We start from the raw sequence: 21796 nt of genomic DNA, 5'->3' as shown, positions 1-21796 counted from the left end.
CGTGCCTGTGGTCCCAGCTACTTGGGAGGCTGAGGCAAGAGAATCGCTTGAACCCAGAAGGTGGAGGTTGCAGTGAGCCAAGATCATGCCACTGCCCTCCAGCCTGGGTGACAGGGTGAGACCCTGTCTCAGAAAAAAAAAAAAAAAAGGGAAGAAAAAGAAAAAATAAAGTCAAATGGAAATGCTAGAAATAAACATGATATTAGAGATGAATTGCTTCCACAGGCTTTTCAGTAGGTAGGTATAGGTGAAGAACCAGTGAACTTGAACTGGTCAATAAAAATTCTCTGAACTAAAACACAAAGAGAAACTGGGATGGGGGAAAAGCAAAACAAAGCAAAACCTATAAGAGCTGTGGGACAATAACAGTCTAATATACGTGTGATTCCAGTCTCAGAAGGTGAAGAGAGAGAGAATGAGGCAGAATAAATCTTTGAAGAGATGATAGTTACATGAATGAGGTGTGGCGGCAAGGCTAGAGAGAAGTGGATATGGGAGCATTTGCAAGGAGAACCACTGAGGCTTGGTCACTGAGTGGAGGGAAGTGTGGCACCTGAGTGTCTGTCTTGGGAGCTGCAGGCTCTCAGCAGGTAGTAGTGGGTGGTTAGCAGGTGGTGGTGCCAGGATGGAGAGCCAAGCCTAGCTCTCCAGCACCTGTGCTCTCTGCTGGTACCCCACACCACCTCCTACAGGCCAAAGTGGAACAGTAGTGGGCCTCTGCTCCTGGATTCCCTAGCCTCCAGCCCCCAGCCTTTCCTAAGCCCTCAATGTACTATTCCTATTAGTCAATGTGTGGCAGAGAGATGTTCATCTCCCCCCGTTCTCTCCACCTCCTCTGTCCCAAGTGTTGTGTCACACATTGCTCTAAAGTAAAGGTTTTCTTTTCCCAAACAAACTGACTCTCTCCTCCCTTCATGTTGATGTAATCCACTTTTAAAAATTACTTCTTTAGCAGATAAGTAGAAAGGGAGGAGGCAAAGGTGAGAGGGATTTTGTGTGTGTGTGTGTGTGTGTGTGTGTGTGTGTGTGTGTGTGTATGTGTGCAGAAGAAAGCAGATAGGTTACTGAGAGTTTATGAGCACTTTAAAGAATAGATATCTCCAGGACCAGTTTTGGTTCTTTAATCTTACATCCTTTGGGGATGAGACCATCAAATATTGGCTTAGCAGAATGCCAAGGTGCAGTGTGGTCTTCAGCATGGTGCCTGATCAAGGCAGACAGGATGCGGAGTGTACGTTGGGTAAGAGTATGGTAGAGGAGACCCACAGTTGTTAGAACAATCATCCCAAAGGTAAACTCTTGAATTGATAAACTGACATGTTGTTGGTTTCTTTTTCCTCTGTTCAGCTCAACATTTTTATCAATGATTTGGTTGAGTGAATAGAAGGTAACCTTATCAAAAGTGAGAGGAGTAGGTAATTGAATAAAAGAATAACAATTCTAAAATTTTTCTATAGACTAGAGTGATGGGACAAAGTATGAAACATAATACAGATAAATGTGAAATCTTTCATTTGGGATCAGAAATTAACTACACAACTAGAGGACAGAGAAGAACAGAGTATTTATTAGTTTGTTCTAGTGACAGAAGCCAAGAAGCCAGACTCTGGAAAGTTTTCCAAGGCTGTTGAAAAAAAAAAAAAAAAATCCAAGCCAGACTCAATTCTAGCCTAAGACATATAGAGCTGGCTTCAGTTAGCTGGACCTCAGGACTCCAGCAGTATCTTTAGCCTCTCTTCCTCCCACTGTTGACTCTCTCTGTGTGTTGGTATAGCACAGGGAGCTCTGGGCTGACATCATTCCAGTTTAGGAACCCCAGAGGAAAGATAACACTTTCCAACCCCATATAATAGATGCCAGGGGGCTCCGCACAGTGGTTTAGGCTTAACAATCCCAGCACTTTGGGAGGCCAAGGTGGGAGGATCACTTGAGCCCAGGAGTTTGAGACCAGCCTGGGCAACAGAAAGAGACCCCGTCTCTACAAAAAAAAATTTAAAAATTAGCCTGGCGTGGTACTGCATGCCTGTAGTCCAGCTACTGGGGATGCTGGGGTGGGAGGATTGCTTGAGCCCAGGAGGTCGAGGCTGCAGTGAGCTATGATTGCCCTACTGCACCCTATCCTGGGCAACAGAGCAAGATCCTGTCTCAAATAAATAAATACATTCCAGGGGAGGGACTCAGATTGGCTTGGCCTGGGTCACATGCTCATCATTGGAGCACTGACTATGACAAGGGCAAGATCTATGGTTAGGGGTACAGGATACTGTGGTAAACAGTCCCACCAGAACCATATGAGAATGGAAAGTGAAAGAGGATTGCTGTTGGCTGAAGAAAGGGGAAAGTGGTATGGAAAACCCCAAACAGGTGTTCAGTGTCTTAACAGTTCAATGGAGTCAGCAGTGTTATGTGCTGCTAAAAAAAAGTTTTAATTCTAGGAACCAATAGTGGAAATGTACCTGGGACATAGTAGTGTAAAAATATATTCTGCAGTGGTCATGCCTCTCTGAAAGCATCGTCTGGGCACCACATTGCAAGAGGATGTTCTGCAGTGAGCAGGTCTAGGCAAACCTACCCCTAAAGGCCAAGAGAGCTGAGGGGCCAAAGAAACAGGCTGACAAGGCCAGGTGCAGTGGCTCATACCTGTAATCCCAGCACTTTGGGAGGCTGAGGTGGGTGGATCACGAGGTTAGGAGTTCGAGACCAGCCTGGCCAATATGGTGAAACTCCATTTCTACTAAAAATACAAAAATTAGCTGGGCACGGTGGCGTGCGCCTGTACTCCCAGGTACTTAGGAGGCTGAGGCAGAAGAATCTCTTGAACCCGGGAGGCAGAGGTTGCAGTGAGCCAAGATCATGCCACTGCACTCCAGCCTGGGCGACAGAGTGAGACTCTGTCTCGAAACAACAACAACAACAACAACAACAACAACAAAAACAAAACAGAGAGAGAGGCTGACAAATCTAGTTTCTCAGAGAGAAATACTTAATAGAAACTTATGCACAGAAGCCATACCTTGGGTGGTCACGAGATGGTGGTTTCCATGCCCGCCCTCCAGAAAGTATCCTTTGTATAACAAGCTTTTAGGGGAAAACATGTGCAGCTGGTCACACCTCAGACTTTATTGCAAGTTTCATGACCACTGGGGAGGCTAGATAAGCATCTTTATGAGGGGTTATTTATGCTACAGGCATTCTTTCTTTTCTTTTTTCTCTTTGTTTTCCATTTTGTTTTTTTTTAGACAGAGTCTGGCTCTGTCACCCAGGCTAGAGTGTAGTGGCATTATCACAGCTTACTGCAGCCTCAACCTCCCGGGCTCAAGCTGTCCTCCCTCCTCAGCCTCCTGAGTTTGCTGTGACTATACCCCTGGCTAATTTTTTTTTTTTTTTTTTAAGAAAAGTCTCAGTATGTTGCCCAGGCTGGTCTCATACTCCTGGGCTCAAACAATCCTCCTACCTTGGCCTTCCAAAGTGCTGGGATTACAGGCATGAGCCACCCCACCTGGCCAGGCATCTTTTTTTTTTTTTTTTTTTTTTTTCTTTTGAGACGAAGTCTCGCTCTGTCCTCCAGGCTGGAGTGCAGTGGCAACCTCCGCTCCCGGGTTCACACCATTCTCCTGCCTCAACCTCCCTAGTAGCTGGGACTACAGGTGCCTGCCACCATGCCCGGCTAATTTTTTGTATTTTTTAGTAGAGACGGGGTTTCACCGTGTTAGCCAAGATGGTCTCAATCTCCTGACCTCGTGATCCTCCCGCCTCAGCCTCCCAAAGTGCTGGGATTACAGGCATGAGCCACTGCGCCCGGCCCAGGCATTGTTTCTTGACCTTGCCACAGGAATGCCTTGGTATGCAGGAGTCAAACATCAGTCATTATGGCAGTTTTGCTTCAAGGTGGTGCCATTCTTGCAACAGGGTCTTTTCCTACAGAGGAACATCGACAAACTGCAATGCTCCCTAGAGGAGGGGTCCAGGGTGAGCAGGCTCAGAAGATCGAGTTATTTGAAGACAGGACAAGACAAGAAGATTGTTTTCCATAGAAAAGAGATTTAAGAGAGACCCGGTTGGCTTTAAAATATTTGGAGGAGTATTGCGTAGAAAGCTGAGACACACTGAAGTACAAAGGACAAACTAGGACCAATGGCAGGGAGTTTCAGGAAGACCAATTACCATTCAGCGTTAAGAACTTTCTAATAGCTGTTCAACAATAGGGTGGCCTTGTAGAAGATAGTAATTCCCTGTCACTGGAGGTGTGCCAGCAGATGTCAGAGAGGTTGTAAAGGGGATTCCTGCATTGTGTAGAAAGTTGGATCAGGTCACCCCTAAGGTCCTTTCCAATTATGAAAATCTGTGGTTGGCTACTGGAGACCTATGGGGGCTTGCTGCTGGTAAGTCAGCCCTGGTCTCCCCAGCATTTGGGAGGGAGAGCTGGTGAGTTCTTCTTTCTCCTCCCTAGATAATAATGACAAACACCTGATCACCTACCAATCAGTGGTCAGAGGCAGAGCCCTCCAACAGTTCTTATCTTAGCTCAACCCTGAGGGACGGACTCTTGGGTGGGAAGATCACAAAAAGGTCGTTCTTGTGCTGTTTTATGTTCTCTGAACGTGTACCATGAGACAAGGACCTGTATGTAGGTGGCTGATTTTAGGGGGTGAGCAGGAGTGAGGGAGGGAGGAGAATGAGACAGCTCCCTGTGTTGAGTAGGTCCACTGTGGGTAGTTAGGGCTTTCGCCCTGGGATCACTCTGAGGAGACATAAAGATCATGGCTTAGGCTGAGCACGGTGGCCCGTAATCCCAACACTGTGGGAGGCTGAGGCGGGTGGATCACCTGAGGTCAGGAGTTCGAGACCAGCCTGGCCAACATGGCAAAACCATGTCTCTATTAAAAATACAAAAATTAGCCGGGTTGGTGGTGTGTGCCCATAGTCCCAGCTACTTGGGAGGATAAGACAGGAGAATTGCTTGAACCCGGGAGGCGGAGGTTGCAGCAAGCCGAGATGAAGCCACTGCACTCCAGCCTGGGTGACAGAGCGAGACTCTGTCTCAAAAAAAAAAAAAAAGATTACAGCTCAGAATTTTGCCACTGACTGACGGGGCACATCTGGCCTGCAGTTCCACCAGTGCCCATCCTTCATTGGTTGAGGTTTGCTCTTTGGAGGTATTAAGCCCCTGCCACTTTCAGGCAGCCCTGCAGGGGCTAAGAAAAGCCTCACACAGAGGAGAGAGGAGGGAAACTGAGCATGTACCAGAGGCATCCGCTGCAGCTGCGGCTGGTCACAGAAATGGGCTGGAGGGATGTGAGGCAGCGCGTGAGCATCTGGCACAGTCTCTTTCCCGCCCAGGCCAGGATCCGCCTTCCAGGGCTGTGCAGGACCCTTGGTTTTGACATTTCGGTCTCTGTGGCCCAGTGTGGGAAGTGGTTCTCTCCGGGGGCGAGTCCAGCCCAGCCTAGTCTGAATGTCCACCCACTGCTCTCTTGGGTTCAAGTCTTCCTTCTTGGCCCAGCTTCTCACTGGGCTCTCTGGACTGAGGGCACCATGGCAATGGACGCTCCAGGCTGGCACCTGTTCAACACTCATATGAGCTTGGAACATGGTGACATTAGGGGCACTGACTCTACTGTCCTTTCACACTGTGGTCAAGGTTAGGATAGGTGAGAGACTGGCCCGGCCCCAGAGTTTCCTATATTGACAGCCTAATCATTTTCTAAGAAGAAAATGCTGGGCTGGGTGCAGTGGCTCACACCTGTAATCCCAGCACTTTGGGAGGCCAAGGCAGGCAGATAACCTAAGGTCAGGAGTTGGAGACCAGCCTGGCCAGCATGGTGAAACCCCGTCTCTACTAAAAATACAAAAAATTAGCCAGGCATGGTGGCAGGCGCCTGTAATCCCAGCTACTCGGGAGGCTGAAGGAGGAGAATAGCTTGAACCCGGGAGGCGGAGGTTGCAGTGAGCCGATATCACGCCATTGCACTCCAGCCGGCACAACAGAGCAAGACGCCACCTCAAAAAAAAAAGAAAAAGAAAAAGAAAAAAATGCCAAGAAGAACAACAAAGAATTCAAAGACCCTGAGAAGCCTCCCTCAAAGCCTTGGAGACACTTCAAAGATGGGAAATCATGGCACTGATGTTGGAGGCAGTGTTCCCTGCCAGGCCCTAAAGGCCAATCCAGTTGGCCCAGCCCTCCTGTTACCACTCCTCTGGATTGCCCTAGTCAGAGCTCTGAGCCAGTCTCTCTCTTCCCTGATCCCTTCTCCCACCCTCTGGGCCCCACACTCTTGTCTGGTACTCACTGTTCAGTCTGTCTTTTCCCTCCTCTTGCCCATTCATTACCTCCAGGGGCTTCATCATCTCTGAGGTTCACACTTATTCCCTAGATTTTGCCACAATTTGAAAATCAACCCTTCACACTGTTCCAATGCCCATTTCACCACCTGGGCAAAGTGAGGCTGAGTAGGTATTTATGATGAGTTTGGGGTGACATGGAATCAAGGGCAAGGAGCGGGATGTGTGTGTGTGTGTGTGTGTGTGTGTGTGTGTGTGTGTGTGTCAGGGTGGCAACAGTTTGATCACTGTTATTAGGGGAGGGCCCCTCTTAAGGTGGCAAATGTTGTCCAGCCAGAGGAACAGCCTGGCCAGCAAATCAACTCAGACAGACCCTGCCTGACATCTCAGAGAGGATGAGGCCAAGAGAGACCTATTGGGCAAGGAAATTTCCTGGGATGGGAGCAGGGGCAGCGGAGAGCTGACTGCCCTGGTCTCTGCTTTTCCTCTCTTCCTCTGCCTGGTCTCTTGCTGTGGTGCCACGGGCCCTCGTGTCCCCTGTGCCTCCGTTTGTCTCTTGTCTCTGTCTCAGGCTCCGCTTTGCTTTATTTTTCCTGCAGTCCTGTGCGGCTGAGGCTGTGTCGCCACCACACTTCCTCGCACCTTCGCACTCTCGGTGCTCCTACGTATGCCTGTCTCTCTTTGACTCTGTTAGTGTGTGCCTCTGACTGTATCTGTCTATCTTCCTGGTCTCTGTCAGTCTGTCTTATTCCCAAAGGCCCTGTAACTCCAGAACCCCTGGCAGGAGCAGCTTTTCTGAGGATGGAGCGTGGGACCGCCACCAGTGTGCTGAGCAGAGGTGGCGAAGGACATTTCCAGCCCAGCAGTCGTCATGGTAACAGCCAGGGCGGGCCAGGCAGGGATGTGCAGAAGCACGTGGGCTTGACCTTTCTGTGGGTGTCAGGTTTGAGCGGGAGCTGGGGAAAAACAGCAACAACTGCTTCCCTCTGGCCCAGCCCTCAGGGCTTCTGGGCTGGGCTGAATGAAGAAAGGGAGAAGCTGAGAAGTGGGACAGTTGGCGAGAGAGCCAAGAGAGACAGGGCTTTAGTCAGAGCCAGCTAGAGAACCCATGGGAAGAGGGACAGGCTGGTCACCAGCAGGCTCCTGCGGTGAGCCCACCTGTGGCAAGCACTAGACCTCAGGCCCCCAGTTGGCAGCGCTCATGGGTGGGTATTAAAGGTCAGTTCCCTATACTCAGAGCTCCCCCAGACTCCTTCAGATCAAATGTCACCTTTTCCATATTGCAAAAGCCTTTATTGCTCTAAGGAAAACATGCTAAATTAAAAAGAACCAAATTATTCTTTTAAAAATAGAAATATTATAAATGGAAAAGTTCAAAGAAAATAAAAGGCTTTCCAATCCTCCCTCTGCTTCTCCCAGCTCTAAAATTCCTCCACAGTTGCTTCCCATGCCTGCCAGGTTGGAAGAAAGGGACAGGCCTGGGCCCAGAGGCCTCTTCTCTGACAAAGGCACAGGAAGGGAAGCCGGATTGGTCGTTGCCTGAATTTGAGGGGGGCTTGGACTGACAGGCTTCCCGCTAATTCAAACCAGTGAAAGAGACTCATTTCCCTCTATGCCCCCTCTTTCTCCTATTGGGGCGGACATACAGGCAACAGAAAGAGGTGCCCACAGGTGCCCTGTGACCCCTTGAGGGAGAGGTGAGGGGTGCAGGGCAGCCTCAGGTGAGCTCCATGGAGAACATAGCTTACCAGTGGATCCCATTTCCAGACTTTCAAATCATGGCCATGCAAGAGATCTCGAGCTTTCTAGGACACACTGCTATGGAAAACAAGACCACAGCCTCAGAATAAAAAATGTGGTCTTCTTATTTACTGAAAATCCACCTTCAGGAAAGACATGAAGGGGGCACTCACCAGCCAATAGGTGGGTAACTTAACACAGCAGCACCACAGGCTTTCTTTTATACAGAAGTACAATCCCCAAATCCCCTTGGAGAACTGCCTCTGGGCCACTTGTACAGGGGAAGGGGACACTTGGCAGGAGAGGGGACTGCAGACCTTGTAGTCATAAGTTAGCATGCTGCTAAAAGACTATTTGAAATGAGTGCTGATTACATATATTTAAAAGTGGTCAGCATTACTGAAGCTCCAGCTTTTTTTTTTTTGAGGCGGAGTCTTACTCTATCACCCAGGCTGGAGTGCAGTGGCACCATCTCGGCTCACTGCAACCTCCACCTCCCCAGGTTCAAGCAATTCTCCTGCCTCAGCCTCCCCAGTAGCTGAGATTACAGGTGCCCACCGCCATGCCTGGCTAATTTTTCTATTTTTAGTAGAGACGGGGTTTCACCATGTTGGCCAGGTTGGTCTTGAACTCCTGACCTCAAGTGATCCGCCCACCTCAGCCTCCCAAAGTGCTGGGATTACAGGCATGAGCCACCGCGTCCGGCCAAGATCCAGCATTTTTGAGACTCGAACCTTTCTTTCTCTGACTGACATGTATTGTGGAGCTCAAAATAAACATTCTGTATTTTGGGAGTTGGTCATCACTCTCTAGTTATGCTCCTGTAGAGCTATTACTGAACCTCTGGCCTCTTCCCTGGGTTCTATAAACCTTCAGGTACCTGTGGCCCCCAGAGCAACGGGTAGGAGACAGGAAGGCTGCTGGTGCCCCGATGGCCCCACACGAGGCTGGGACCTTGGGACACAGGCACTGCATCATTCACTGTTTCCCTGCATGGGCTTCAGGAGTGGATGAGAGCCCAGGGCCAAACCCCTTCCTCTTATGTTCTGCCCAAGCCCCTTCCCTCCAGCTGCCTTCCCTCCTTGAGTCCCTTGATTCCTCTGTGATCCCCCCTCCAGCTCAGCACCTGGGGCTGGCACCACTCCCCAGGGATACTGATAAAGTCACAGAGCATCTGCCCAGCGCCTGAGGTGGTGTAAGTTGGGGAAGGTGGGTAATCCTGTTAGTTGCTCCTGCCAGGCCGGGAGCCCCTGGTGGTCCTTTAGAATTCTGGATTCTCTTGGTTCCTTTCTCCAGAATCCTTCCCTTCTCACTCCACTCATGCTCTGGGCCAGGCCCACCACGTCTCCTGGCAGCTGACTATCTCATGCCACCTGCCTTTGTTCTCTATTCCCTTTGCCAAAACCATATTTTCTGGTGAATCCCTCTTCTACTTCAAGGTTCAGTTCAAGTGCCACCATATAAGTGAAGCTGTCCTCAGTCTACCCTAGGTGACTCTGTGGCCCCATGGAACTTTTTCTCATCACCATCGTAGCAGTCATGACTCTGTTTTGACCTCCACTTCTCCACTGGAGAGTGTGTTCTGTGGAATGAACTGGCTTGTAGTGTGACCTGTGAACCTCCAGAGCTTGGCTCTGTGTTGCTCATTGAGTACTTGTTCTTGCAGTGGGCCCTTGCCAAGAGAGGGCCCTGTTCTGGGATGTGAGCCAGAGAAGGTCCGAGACTCATAATTTCATGTGTCATACTCGTCCTCCACCCAGCTCCCCCTGGCCAGATCACAGCCCCCTCCTGCTGCAGGGCCTGTAGTGCCAGGCTGGTTGCAAGACAGGGGTCCTCACCTCTGAGAAAATCATGGCTTGGCCCATTGGCACTCCATCTGGGATGCAGAATGGAGCAGCAACAGCTGGCTGGTGTCTGAACGCTATTTCCCCAGCCCTGGGCAGCCATCTCCTACAGCTGTTCCCTCATCCCATGGCTTTACCAACCCCTCCTTGCTGCACTGGAGAGCCTGAGAGCAAGTAGGTTCAGAGTGGGAAGACAGGGCTAAAGGCATCTTCCCGGTCTTCTCTCCTTCCCCTTCCTCCCAGCAGTTGCAGCTGTGCTGCGTGATGATGTGGAACAGAGCACAGTCTTAATTACTGCTCAGCCCTGCTCATTAGTGCCTCTGGAAGCCCAAGAAGCCAGAGCTACGAAGCCTCAATCACAGTGGAGACCCAGGCTGCAGGCCTCCTGGGTGATCGCTAGTCCTGTGTCTCCTGGTGACTTGGGACCCCTTTGGGGGACTCCAGCAAAAGACACTCCCTCCAACCCTGAGACTGGGGAAGGGCTGAAGCTGGAGGGAGTCACTGCTGGATTAAGGGAGTCGCTGCTGGATTAACCTTCCTCATGGGCAGCTCTGATCAAATACCTATGTTTCTCTTGCTGACAGCATAGAGCCTGGAGTCCTTGGCTTAGCAGTCAAGCTCCTCCACAATTTGGTCCCACAGGACTTTCCCAACCTGATTTCCTCCTTCAATCCTGGCAGACAAGGAGGGAAGGCAAAGGCTAGGCCCCCTCATGGGCTCTCACTAGTGTGTGCAGAGCATTTCAGGGACAGCATATGGTGGAACATGTGAAATTCCACTGCAATCAGAGAAAGATGAACGAATGATTAAATAAACCACATGTGCCCAAATCCCGCACACTGATGACTTCCCTGCTTTTGGAGGGACTTAGCAAGGAGCCTGGTGTGTTGTTCAGCATGCACTATTTTTTTTTTTTTTTTTGGTTGTGAAAAGGAATAAAGAACCATGAAGTGCCTGAAGACTGAACGAAAGGAAGCTGAGTGGAGGAGGAGAGAAGGGGCGGGCCCTGAAAACTATAAATCTATAGGCCCAATTTCAATATCTGGAAAAACTCCTTCAAAATATAAATTTGTAAACACCCTAGATCAAATGAGAGAATGCTCATGAAAGCACTTTTTGAACTGCAAAGGGTTAGAAATATAAAGCATTATTCTGTAATATTTCTGTTCAGTGCAGACTTTAAAACAGATGCTATGGAGAGGCTGGAGATTTATGATAATGGCTCATCGCCTACAAGGTGCTCATACAGTTTGGGCTGTTTCATTTAATTAGTCATTGCCTCTCATGTAGACTACTGCAGAAGCCTCCTAAGTGGCCTCCCCACCTCTGCATTCTCCCCCATTCCATTCATCTTATATGCCACCGTCACGTTAATCTTCCTGATGCACAGCTCTGATCAAATACCTGTAATGATTCTCCTGCTGACTGCACAGAGCCTGGAGTCACTGGCTTAGCAGTCAAGACCCTCCACAGTCTGGTCCCCCAGGACTTTCCCAAACTGATTTCCTTCCTTCCATCACGGCAGGCATGGGCTCGGGAAGATCAAGTCACTAAACCCAAGACCACACAGATACCAAGTGGCAGATCATACAGCCAAGCCTTCAGACCCCGACATCTGACTCCAAGACCATTCTGAGCCCATCACTTCCTCACTTTGATGGTGCAATGGACTGTGTGTTTGTGTCCCTCTAAAATATACATGTTGTAACACTAATCCTGATGTGATGGTATATGGAGATGGAACTTTGGGGAGGTAATTAGGTCATGACAGTGGACCCTTTATCAATGGGATTAGTGCCCTTACAAAAAGGGGCCAGAGACCTAGCTAGTTCTCTTCTGCCATGTGAGGATACATTGAGAAGTGGACAGTTGGTGATATGGTTTGGCTGTGTCCCAACCCAAGTCTCATCTTGAATTGTAGTTCCCACAATCCCCACATGTGGTGGGAAGGACCCAGTGGGAGGTAACTGAATCATGGGGGTGGTTTCCCTCATGCTATTCTTGTGATAGTAAGTTCTCACGAGAGCTGATGGTTTTAGAAGGGGCTTCCCCCTTCAATGGGCTCTCATTCTCCTTCCTGCTGCCCTGTGAAGAAGAACATATTTGCTTCCCCTTCTGCCATGAATGTAAGTTTCCTGACGCCTCCCCAGCCGCGCCAAACTGTGAGCCAATTAAACCTCTTTCCTTTACAAATTACCCAGTCTCCAGTATGTTCTTATAGCAGTGTGAGAATGGATTAATACAGCTGGAGACCCAGAAGAGGGCTTTCTCCCAGAACTGGACCCTGCTGGCCCCCAATTCTCAGACTCCAACCTCGGAACTGTGAGAAATAAACCTGACTAAGGTTAGACCTGACTAAGACAAATGGATACTGCTACAGTGATCTTTCCACATAGAGCTTTTTCTCTTCTTTGCAAAAATTTCCTTAGGACAAATTCCCAGGAGTGGGATTACCAGGTCAAAAGTCATTAATATTTTTAATGGCTGTGTGAATTGACATAATGCTTCACAAAAGAACTGGGCTGATTTATATTTTAGCCAATGATGTAGATATATACAAGTTTCACCAGCCCCTCTTGGGATCTTAGCCCTTCTAATGCCTGCTTTCTAACAGCATAGTGAGAACGTATTGTAAAAGTCATTTGATTTCTTCATGTGTTATTCAGGGATTGCTCTCATCTCCTCCAAGTCTTTGCTCAAATGTTCTCGGTGTGGTCTACCCCAATTACTCTATTTCAAATGAAAACACTCCCTCCTCCTAAACCCATTACTCTCCTTACTCTGCTATTTTTCCACATTATTTGGCATCTTATAATACATACTTTTCTTATTTATTATGTGTATCCTTTTTTAAAAAACGTGCTGAAAACTCTTTATAACAATGCAGGACAATGGCCAGGCACGGTGGCTCACGCCTGTAATCCCAGCACTTTGGGAGGCTGTGGTGGGTGGATTACAAGGTCAGCAGTTCGAGACCAGCCTGGCCAATATGGTGAAACTCCGTCTCTACTAAAAATACAAAAATTAGCCGGGCGTGGTGGTGCGCACTTGTAGTCCCAGCTACTCCTACTGAGGCAGGAGAATCGCTTGAACCCAGGAGGCAGAGGTTGCAGTGAGCTGAGATCACGCCACTGCACTCCAGCCTGGGCAACAGAGGGGAACTCCATCTCAAAATAAATAAATAAAATAATAATAATGCAGGACAATTATGTATAGCAAACACTTTCAAAATTTAAACTCCTTCAACATTTAATTCTTCAGCATTATGTATACTTTTAATTGCACATCTGCCCCCGACCCTGACCCCAACTAGAATGTAAGTTCCATTTTGTCTATTTAATTTGCTGATGTGTTCCCAAGACTAGAACAGAGCCTGGGGCATAGCAGGATCATGAGGGTCAAACAAGATAATGCCTGTATGTAGCCTGCGGTGGGCAGCACCTGGTACAGAGCTCATGATGAACCATTATCCTCTTCCTCTTACATGTCCACCAACAGGAGAATAGAAATTATGATATATAATATTGTAAATTGGCCAGGTGCGATGGCTCATGCCTGTAATCCCAACACTTTGAGAGGCTGAGGCAGGAGGATTGCTTGAGCACAGGAGTTTGAGACCAGCCTGGGCAACATGGTGAAACCCCCTACCTCTACAAAAAATACAAAAAAATTAGCCAGGCCTGGTGGCACGCGCCAGCCTGAAGTGGGAGGATCAACTGAACCCGGGAAGTCGAGGCTGCAGTGATCTGTGATCACGCCACTGCATTCCAGCCTGGTTGACAGAGTGAGATTCTCTCTCAAAAAAAAAAAGAAAAAGAAAACAAATTCAAGTAAAACAATTAAATTATAAATCATTAAAATGATAATTACAAAGAATATGCAGCAGTATGGAAAACAGTTTATAACTAATGTTAAGTGAAAAAAAGCAGACTACAAATTTGTCCATGATTACAACTGGGTAAAAATAATTTAAGATCTATGCAAAAATAAGGAGACAAGATGATGGGCTCATGGTGAGCAGCTGTGAAGCAGGGATGAAAATTAATGTGCCCAGAAGCAGATTTTAAAAGCAGATTCTCTTTGAAGCATCTTTTTTCATACTACCTGATAAGCGTCTTGCTACATGGCAGTAGCAGCAGTAAGACGGGTGATATCAAAGAGAACTATCTGGAAACATTTATCTTCAATCCAAAATGGAGCCTTATGTTTGTCATAAATCTACGTACTCTTCTTTTCCAGGTGACTACAATTGCAAAGTAGACTTTGCTTTGACACCTGATGCCAGGACAATAGTATGTTACCATCCTTCTATAGACATTCCATATGAACGCACAAAACCTATCCCTTGACCAGATCCTGTGTATAATAATGAAGAAACACATGGTCAAGTGCTGAAAACTAGAGAAGAAAAAAGTGAACACCTTGAGCGAGAACCCATAATAGAACAACTTAGCAAAATGTTCTTTATGCTAAGTATGGTTGGCATCTTCGTGGACATTAGCACAAATGTCAGAAGAAACCGGATCCTCCAGAAGACAGATGATATTGAGGTTCTTGGGGAATTAAAGAGAAATATTACCCTCTGCCTCATTTGCCATTGGAGACAGTGCAATCTGGTGTATGCACTAATAATAATAATAACATGTCTTTTCATATTTTTAAAAAAAACCACAAAATCTTTAGGAGGCCGAGGTGGGTGGGTCGCTTGAGTCAGGAGTTTGAGAGCAGCCTGAGCAACATAGACCCCATCTCTAAAAAAAATTAGCCAAGTGTGGTGATGTGTGTCTGTGGTGCCAGCTACTTGGAAGGCTGAGGTAGGAGGATTGCTTGAGCTCAGGAGGTTGAGGCTGCAGTGAGTGGTGATCATGCCTCTGCATTCCAGCCTTGGTGACAGAGCAAGACCCTGTCTCAAACAACAACAACAACAAAAATCAAAACCTATGCAAAATTTAAACCCAATCTTGCGCTAGTCTTGTGGGAATGAAGATTAATTTACCTAAAAATGCTCCTCTGGTTTTTGTAATTCTTTTTGTTACTTTTTAAAAATATAAATTTGGCCAGGCACAGTGGCTCACACCTGTAATATCAGCTACTCGCGAAGCTGAGGCAGGAGAATTGCTTGAACCTGGGAGGCGGAGGTTGCAGTGAGCCGAGGTCCCGCCACTGCACTCCAGCCTGGGTGACAGAGTGAGACTCTGTCTAAAAAAAAAATAAAAATAAAAAAATAAATTTAAGGGGTATAGGTGAAGTTTTGTTACATAGATATATTACACAGTGGCGAAGTCTGGGCTTTTAGTGTAACCATCATCTAAATAATGCACATTGTACCCCCTGATTTCCTATCCTTCACCCACCTCCCACCCTCCTACCCTCCCAAGTCTCCAGTGTCTACTATTCCACACTTTGTGTTCATGTGTACACATTTAGCTCCCACTTATAAATGAACATGCAGTAAAAAATATGGAACACTTCACAAATTTGCATGTCATCTGTATCAGTCCACTTTGCATTGCTCTAAAGGAATATCTGGCCAGGTGCGGTGGCCCATGCCTGTAAACCCAGCACTTTTGAAGGCTGAGATGGGTGGATTGCCTGAGCTCAGGAGTTGAAGACCAGCCTGGGCAACATGGCAAAACCCTGTCTCTACAAAAAATACAAAAATTAGCCGGATGGTGGCGCACGCCTGTAATCCCAGCTACCCAGGAAGCTAATTAAGGTGGGAGTATCACTTCAGCCCGGGAGTCAGTTCCAAGATTGTGCCACTGCACTCCAGCCTGGGTGACAGAGTGAGATCCTGTCTCGAAAAAAAAAAAAAAAAGGAATACCTGAGACTGGGTAATTTATAAAGAAAAGTGGTTTATTTGGCTTACGATTCTACAGGCTGTATGAGAAGCATGGCACCAGCATCTGCTGCTGGTGAGGCCTCAGGAAGCTTACAATCATGGTGGAAGGCAAAGCGGACCCAGTGTGTCACATGGCAAGAGAGGGACCAAGCAAGAGAGAGAGAGAAAGAGGAGGTGCCAGGCTCTTTTAAACAACCAGAGAGAGAGAGAGAGAGAAAAAGAGAGAGAGGAGGTGCCAGGCTCTTTTAAACAACCAGATCTCACGTGAACTCAGAGTGAGAGCTCACTCACTACCATAAGGACAGCACCAAGCCATTCATGAGGCATCTGCTCCCATGACCCAAACATCTCCCATTAGGCCCACCTCCAACATTGGAGGTCACTTTTTTTTTTTTTTTTTTTTTTTGAGATGTAGTTTCGCTCTTCTTGGCCAGGCTGGAGTGCAATGGCACAATCTTGGCTCACTGCGACCTCTACCTCCCAGGTTCAAGTAGTTCTCCTGCCTCAGCCTCCCAAGTAGCTGGGATTACAGGCATGTGCCACCACGCCTGGCTCACTTTTTGTATTTTTAATAGAGATGGGGTTTCACCATGTTGGCCAGGCTGGTCTTGAACTCCTGACCTCAGGTGATCCACCCACCTTGGTCTCCCAAAACGCTGGGATTTCAGGCGTGAGCCACCACGCCCGGCCTGAGGTCACATTTTAACATGAGATTTGGAAGGGACAAACCATCCCAACCGGCTGGGCGCAGTGTCTCACACCTGTAATCCCAGCACTTTGGGAGGCCGAGGCAGGCAGATCACGAGGTCAGGAGATCGAGACCATCCTGGCTAACACAGTGAAACCCCCTCTCTACTAAAAACACAAAAAATTAGCCAGGCGCAGTGGCGGGTGCCTGTAGTCCCAGCTACTCGGGAGGCTGAGGCAGAAGAATGGTGTGAACCCGGGAGGCGGAGTTTGCAGTGAGCCGAGATCACGCCACTGCACTCCAGCCTGGGCGATAGAGCGAGACTCCGTCTCAAAAAAAAAAAAAAAAAACCATCCAAACCATCTGATCATCCTTGCGCAGGGGCCATGCTAATCTCTGTATGTTCCAATTTTAGTATATGCACTGCGGGAAGAGAGTACTCACTTTTTATTTTGATACAATTTCAAACTTACAGAAAAGTTGAATGTACAAGGAATTTCCAAATACCTTTTCCCCAGATTCACTGACGTTACCACATTATGTGCATGTGCTTGCTCTCTCTCCCTCTGCTTTTTCTCTCTGCATATAAATGCATTTTCTAAGAATAAACACATAACCAACCAAAGAATAGAGTTTCTATTATTTGTACTATTTTCACAAATAAAGAGACTGAGGAAAGGTGTGTTCTTTTCCTGTGATCCTGGGCCACAGTTTCACCAAGTTCAGGATGCAAGGCCCTTTTCTGTATTCTTCGGACCTCTGTCATCTGAAAACACTGGCAAACCACCACTCCAGTGATGCTGCCATGTGTTAAGCTTCCCCTTAAGACCCCTGGCAGAGAGTAGCATATTGTGCACCAAGGTTGTGGGGGAAAAGGGGCTGAGACGAAGCCACCCCTGCAGAGCGGCTGCTTCTAGTGTACGTGTGGGTCCACAGAGGTTTCTGTGACCCTGGAAGCCTGTCCAGCTGAGCTGACCTTCACCGGGGAACAGAATCTCCAGACAAAGGCACTTAGCTGCCTACTGGGTCCCCACCCAAAGACTGCTGAAAATATTTCTTCAGAATGCTGAGCGCTGAATACCACTCAGCACGTGCTGGAGCCAGAGGTGGTTAGACACGAGTCTGTCCTTGGAAATCCCAGGCTCAGAGCCACCATTATGCAAAGAGGACTGTTGAGGGGTTTTCTTTTACTTTTCTTTTCTTCTCTTTTTTTTAATAGTTTTTTGAGAAATGGGATCTGTGCTAAGGGCTTTGGGCAGGCCAGCTAGGAGGACGGAAGAAGTTTCCCATTCGCTTGTGGACAAGGCCTGCACCCATATAATCAACTCCAACCCACCTCTGTCATCACCAGGGTAACATCCCTGCCCACTCTCTCCTCAGGCCTTCTGCATTACCAGACCTGGGGTCTTCCCCTCCCTGGATTTGAGGGCCCTGGACTCTTTGCAGCCTCTACCTCATGCCCAACCAGGACAAGCCTTGAGCACAGGCAAAACAGATTCCACAGTCTGCAGCCCATGGCAAAGAATTTCATGTCATTCACTCCTCCACTCCTCCCTTGGTCTGGCCTTGCCTTGAGACCCAGCCCTGGCTCCGTGCAAGCTCCAGGGTTAATGATGGCCTTGCCTCTGCTACTCTTCCCTTCACTCTCAGACTCCCCCACCCCCTGGGCTGTTACTTCTTAACTTTTTGATTTAGAGAAGTTAGTCTCTCTGGGCCTGTTTCCTCATCTGAAAAAATGAGATAATGACATTTACCTTAGAGGGTGGTGGTGAGGGAGAAAGAAGACCAAGTGTGTGAACGTACATGACTGACCGTGCAAGTGTTAGCCAAATCCGAATCTTCCCCATGAGAGCGGCCAGAGCTTCGCCTCTCTCAGTTTACACTTTAGAAGTGCCCTGTGCTGAAGGTTGTAAACTGCTCAGTCAGTATCGACTGCTGAGGCTGATTTCTGTTGAAAAGATTATTGCCCATTTTTATCTATCAAATTGACAAAATTACTGAAGATAGGCCACAGGGAGTAGGGGAAAGGGCCTTCTTGTACACTAGTAGTAGCGGAATGAATGGGTACAATCTTGATACCTGGTATCTTAGTCTGTTTTCTGTTGCTTATAACAGAATATCTAAAACTGAGCAATTTATAAAGAAAAGAAGTGTATTTCTTACTCTTATGGAGGCTGAGAAGTCCAAGGTCAAGGGGCTGTATCTGGTGAGAGCCTTCTTGCTGATGGGAACTCTCTTCAGCGTCCCAAGGCAGAGCACAGCACCACATGGTGAGGGGGCTGAACATGCAAATGTGCTAGCTCAGGTCTCTCTTCCTCTTCTTATAAAGCCACCAGCTCCCCTCCCACAGTAACCCATTAATCCACAAATTTATGAATGAAAGAACCCATCTGTGAGAGAGCAGAGCCCTCATTATCCAATCACCTCTTAAAGACCCCACCTCCCAGTACTGCCACACTGGGGATTAAGTTTCAACAAGAGTTTTGGAGGGTACAAATATTCAAACCATAGCACCTATGTACAACAATTAAGAACATTCGGTGGGGTGCAGTGGCTCTCGCCTGTAATCCCAGCACCTTGGGAGGCCAAGGCGGGTGGATCGCTTGAGATCAGGAGTTCGAGATCAGCCTGGGCAACATGGTGAAACCCTGTCTCTACTAAAAATACAAAAATTAGATAGGCATGGTGGCCCACATCTGTAGTCCCAGCTACTCGGGAGGCTGAGGCAGGAGAAATGCTTGAACCCGGGAGGCGGAGGTTGCAGTGAGCTGAGATCGTGCCACTGCACTCTAGCCTAGGTGACAGAGTGAGACTATGTTACAGAAAAAAAAAGCAGTTCGAGACCAGCCTAGGCAACACAGTGAAAGCCTGTCTCTACTAAAAATACAAAAATTGGCCGAGCGTGGTGGCCTGCACCTATAATCCCAGCTACTTGGAAGGCTGAGACGGGAGGATCATTTGAACCTGGGAGGCAGAGGTTGCAGTGAGCTGAGATCACATAACTGTACTGCTGTCTCGGTGTACTGCTGCTCTGGCAAGACCCTGTCTCAAAAAAGAAAGTAAAATAAAAAATTCAGTATATTTACTTTATTATTGTTATTTTTATGAGTCAGAGTCTCGCTTTATCACCCAGGCTGGAGTGCAGTGGTGCTCACTGCAACCTCCGCCTCCCAGGTTCAAGCGATTCTCCTGCCTCAGCATCCTGAGAAGCCAAGACTACAGGCACATGCCACCATGCCCAGCTAATTTTTGTATCTTTAGTAGAGATGGGTTTTTGCCATGTTAGCCAGGCTGGTCTTGAACTCCCGACCTTAGGTGATCTGCCCACCTCGGCCTCCGAAAATGCTGGGATTACAGGTGTGAGCCACTGCACCCAGCCAGCACATTTGTTCTAATTAAGCAGTTTCCCTTATAGGAGTCTATTAGAAATATTTACAAATGTGTACAAGGTCATATGACAAAGGCATTCACTGCAGCATTATTTGTAATGGAAAAGTATATGGAGACAATCTGAATGTCTAAAATTAGTTAAATTCTGGAGTTGTGAAACTGCCTTGCTATGGACTACCATGTGACTGTCAATAATAATGATGGAGATCATTATGTACTGATGTGGAAAGATTTTATGCTTTTAAGAAAAAACAGCAAGTTACAGTATTATTTTCAGTTATATAAAACAGTACCTGGCATACAGTAGCTAATCAATAAATATTTATTGAGCTGAAAGAGCATGAGCCCAGCCTGTTAAAAACCAATGACCCCCCAACACACACTTACAAACAAGCCCACATATTTTCATGAAAAAAATGTTCTGGAAGGACAGTAACCACTGTCAATTGTGTTTATCCCTAGTGCATGAGCAGCTTTAACTTTCTCTGGCTCTGGTCTACACAGCCCACATTGTGTGAGGTGAGGCCGCAGTGGGCCCACGCAGGCACCAGGCAGTTCACAGGTGTTGTTGCAGAGGTCTTTCGTCCGCACTCTCAGTGGGAAAGAACAGTAAAGCCCAACCACCCCAGCCACCATCCACGGTGACTTGCAGGTCATGGAGAGAAAAAAAAAAAGGCCAAGGACAAAGATATGTAATTATTGACACTATTTTATTTATACCTAAGGAGAGACACCAAAGTATGAGCTTCCAAGGGCCAGGGCATTGGGTGGACCAGACATTGTGGGTGGGTGGCTTCTAAGGCTTGGAGAACCCAGGCCAGAGGCCACCCAGTATTCCCTGAGCACCTGTGGCTGAATCCTGAATGTCCTGGGTCTCTGCACTCAAAGCTTAAGGGAGAAACAAGGGGTGTCAGGCAGCGTCAGCTCTGAGGAGCAGGCGAGGTCCCAGTGGCCTGCCAGGGTGAGGTCAAAGGAGCTGAGGTCTGGGTAAGAGGATGCTTCAGGTCAGTTACAGTGGCCTGAGAAGGACTGGTAGGCCTCCCTGAGGTCTTGGAAATAAGTCTAAAAGAGTGTGGCTTTAGAATATTTAGAAGGACTTTTTCAAAATTTAGGAGACATAACATAGTTTGGGGAGACTTTAGAGGAAGAGGGCTCAGCCATACACGGTGGCTCATGCCTGTAATCCCACCACTTTGGGAGGCTGAGGCGGGCGGATTACCTAAGGTCAGGAGTTTGAGACTAGCCTGGCCAACACAGTGAAACCTCGTCTATACTAAAAATACAAAAATTGGCCGGGCGCAGTGGCTCACGCCTGTAATCCCACCAATTTGGGAGTCGAAGGTAAGTGGATCACGAGGTCAGGAGTTCGAGACCAGCCCGGCCAAGATGGTAAAACCCCATCTCAACTAAAAATACAACAAAATTAGCCAAGCACAGTGGCAGGCGCCTGTAATCCGAGCTACTCTGGAGGCTGAGGCAGAAGAATTGCTTGAACCCGGGCGGCAGAGGTTGCAGTGAGTTGAGATTGTGCCACTGCACTCCAGCCTGGGCGATAGAGTGAGACTCCATCTCAAAAAAAAAAAGAACAGCTTGGCTGGGTATGGTGACTCATGCCTGTAATCCCAGCACTTTGGGAAGCTGAGTGAGGGGAATGCTTGAGCCCCAGGAGTTGGAGACCAGCCTAGGCAACATAGCGAGACTCTGCCTCTACAAAAAATTAAAAAATTAGCTGGGCATAGTGGCATAGGCCTGTAATCATAGCTACACAGGAGGCTGAGGCAGGAGGATTGCTTGACCCCAGGAGGTCGAGGCTGTAGAAAACCTGAGCAACAGAACAAGACCCAGTCTCCAAAAAAAAAAAAAAAAAGAAAGAAAAAGAACAGCTTGATGAATTTTTCCAAAGGTATACACACATGTAACCACCACCCCAATGAAGACAGAGCCTTTCCATCATTCCAGAAAGTTCTCTCATGCCTCTTTGCAGCCAATTGCCCCAACCCCCATAAGCC

General features: G+C 47.8%; 1 protein-coding gene, 1 non-coding gene and 1 pseudogene across 3 annotated transcripts in view; 2 read left to right on the top strand and 1 right to left on the bottom strand.

Moving 5' to 3' along the window:
• The window catches only part of CCDC32 (coiled-coil domain containing 32), a 33221-nt gene extending 18769 nt beyond the window's left edge, over positions 1 to 14452 (top strand). Inside the window, exon 4 of one of the 2 annotated variants that reach the window (XM_055363391.2) lies at positions 14106 to 14452. In XM_055363391.2, coding sequence (XP_055219366.1) covers positions 14106 to 14109 — 4 coding nt within the window. In that variant the 3' untranslated portion in view covers positions 14110 to 14452. Of the gene's footprint in view, positions 1 to 11391; positions 12804 to 14105 lie in introns of those variants that run through there. The other variant, XM_055363390.2, reaches the window with a different exon arrangement.
• On the top strand, positions 13895 to 14452 carry LOC129527094 (large ribosomal subunit protein mL42-like; annotated as a pseudogene).
• Positions 14453 to 16733: 2281 nt separating this feature from the next.
• On the bottom strand, positions 16734 to 16837 carry LOC115930851 (U6 spliceosomal RNA). Its single transcript, XR_004067451.1, has one exon. It is a non-coding gene; the product is annotated as a U6 spliceosomal RNA (small nuclear RNA).
• Between the last annotated feature and the right edge of the window lie 4959 nt (positions 16838 to 21796).

Source organism: Gorilla gorilla, chromosome 16, assembly GCF_029281585.2.
Source record: "Gorilla gorilla gorilla isolate KB3781 chromosome 16, NHGRI_mGorGor1-v2.1_pri, whole genome shotgun sequence".
Classification (NCBI taxonomy): domain Eukaryota; kingdom Metazoa; phylum Chordata; class Mammalia; order Primates; family Hominidae; genus Gorilla; species Gorilla gorilla.
Note: the sequence above shows the minus strand (reverse complement) of the source record. Positions and strands in the feature narration are given on the sequence as shown.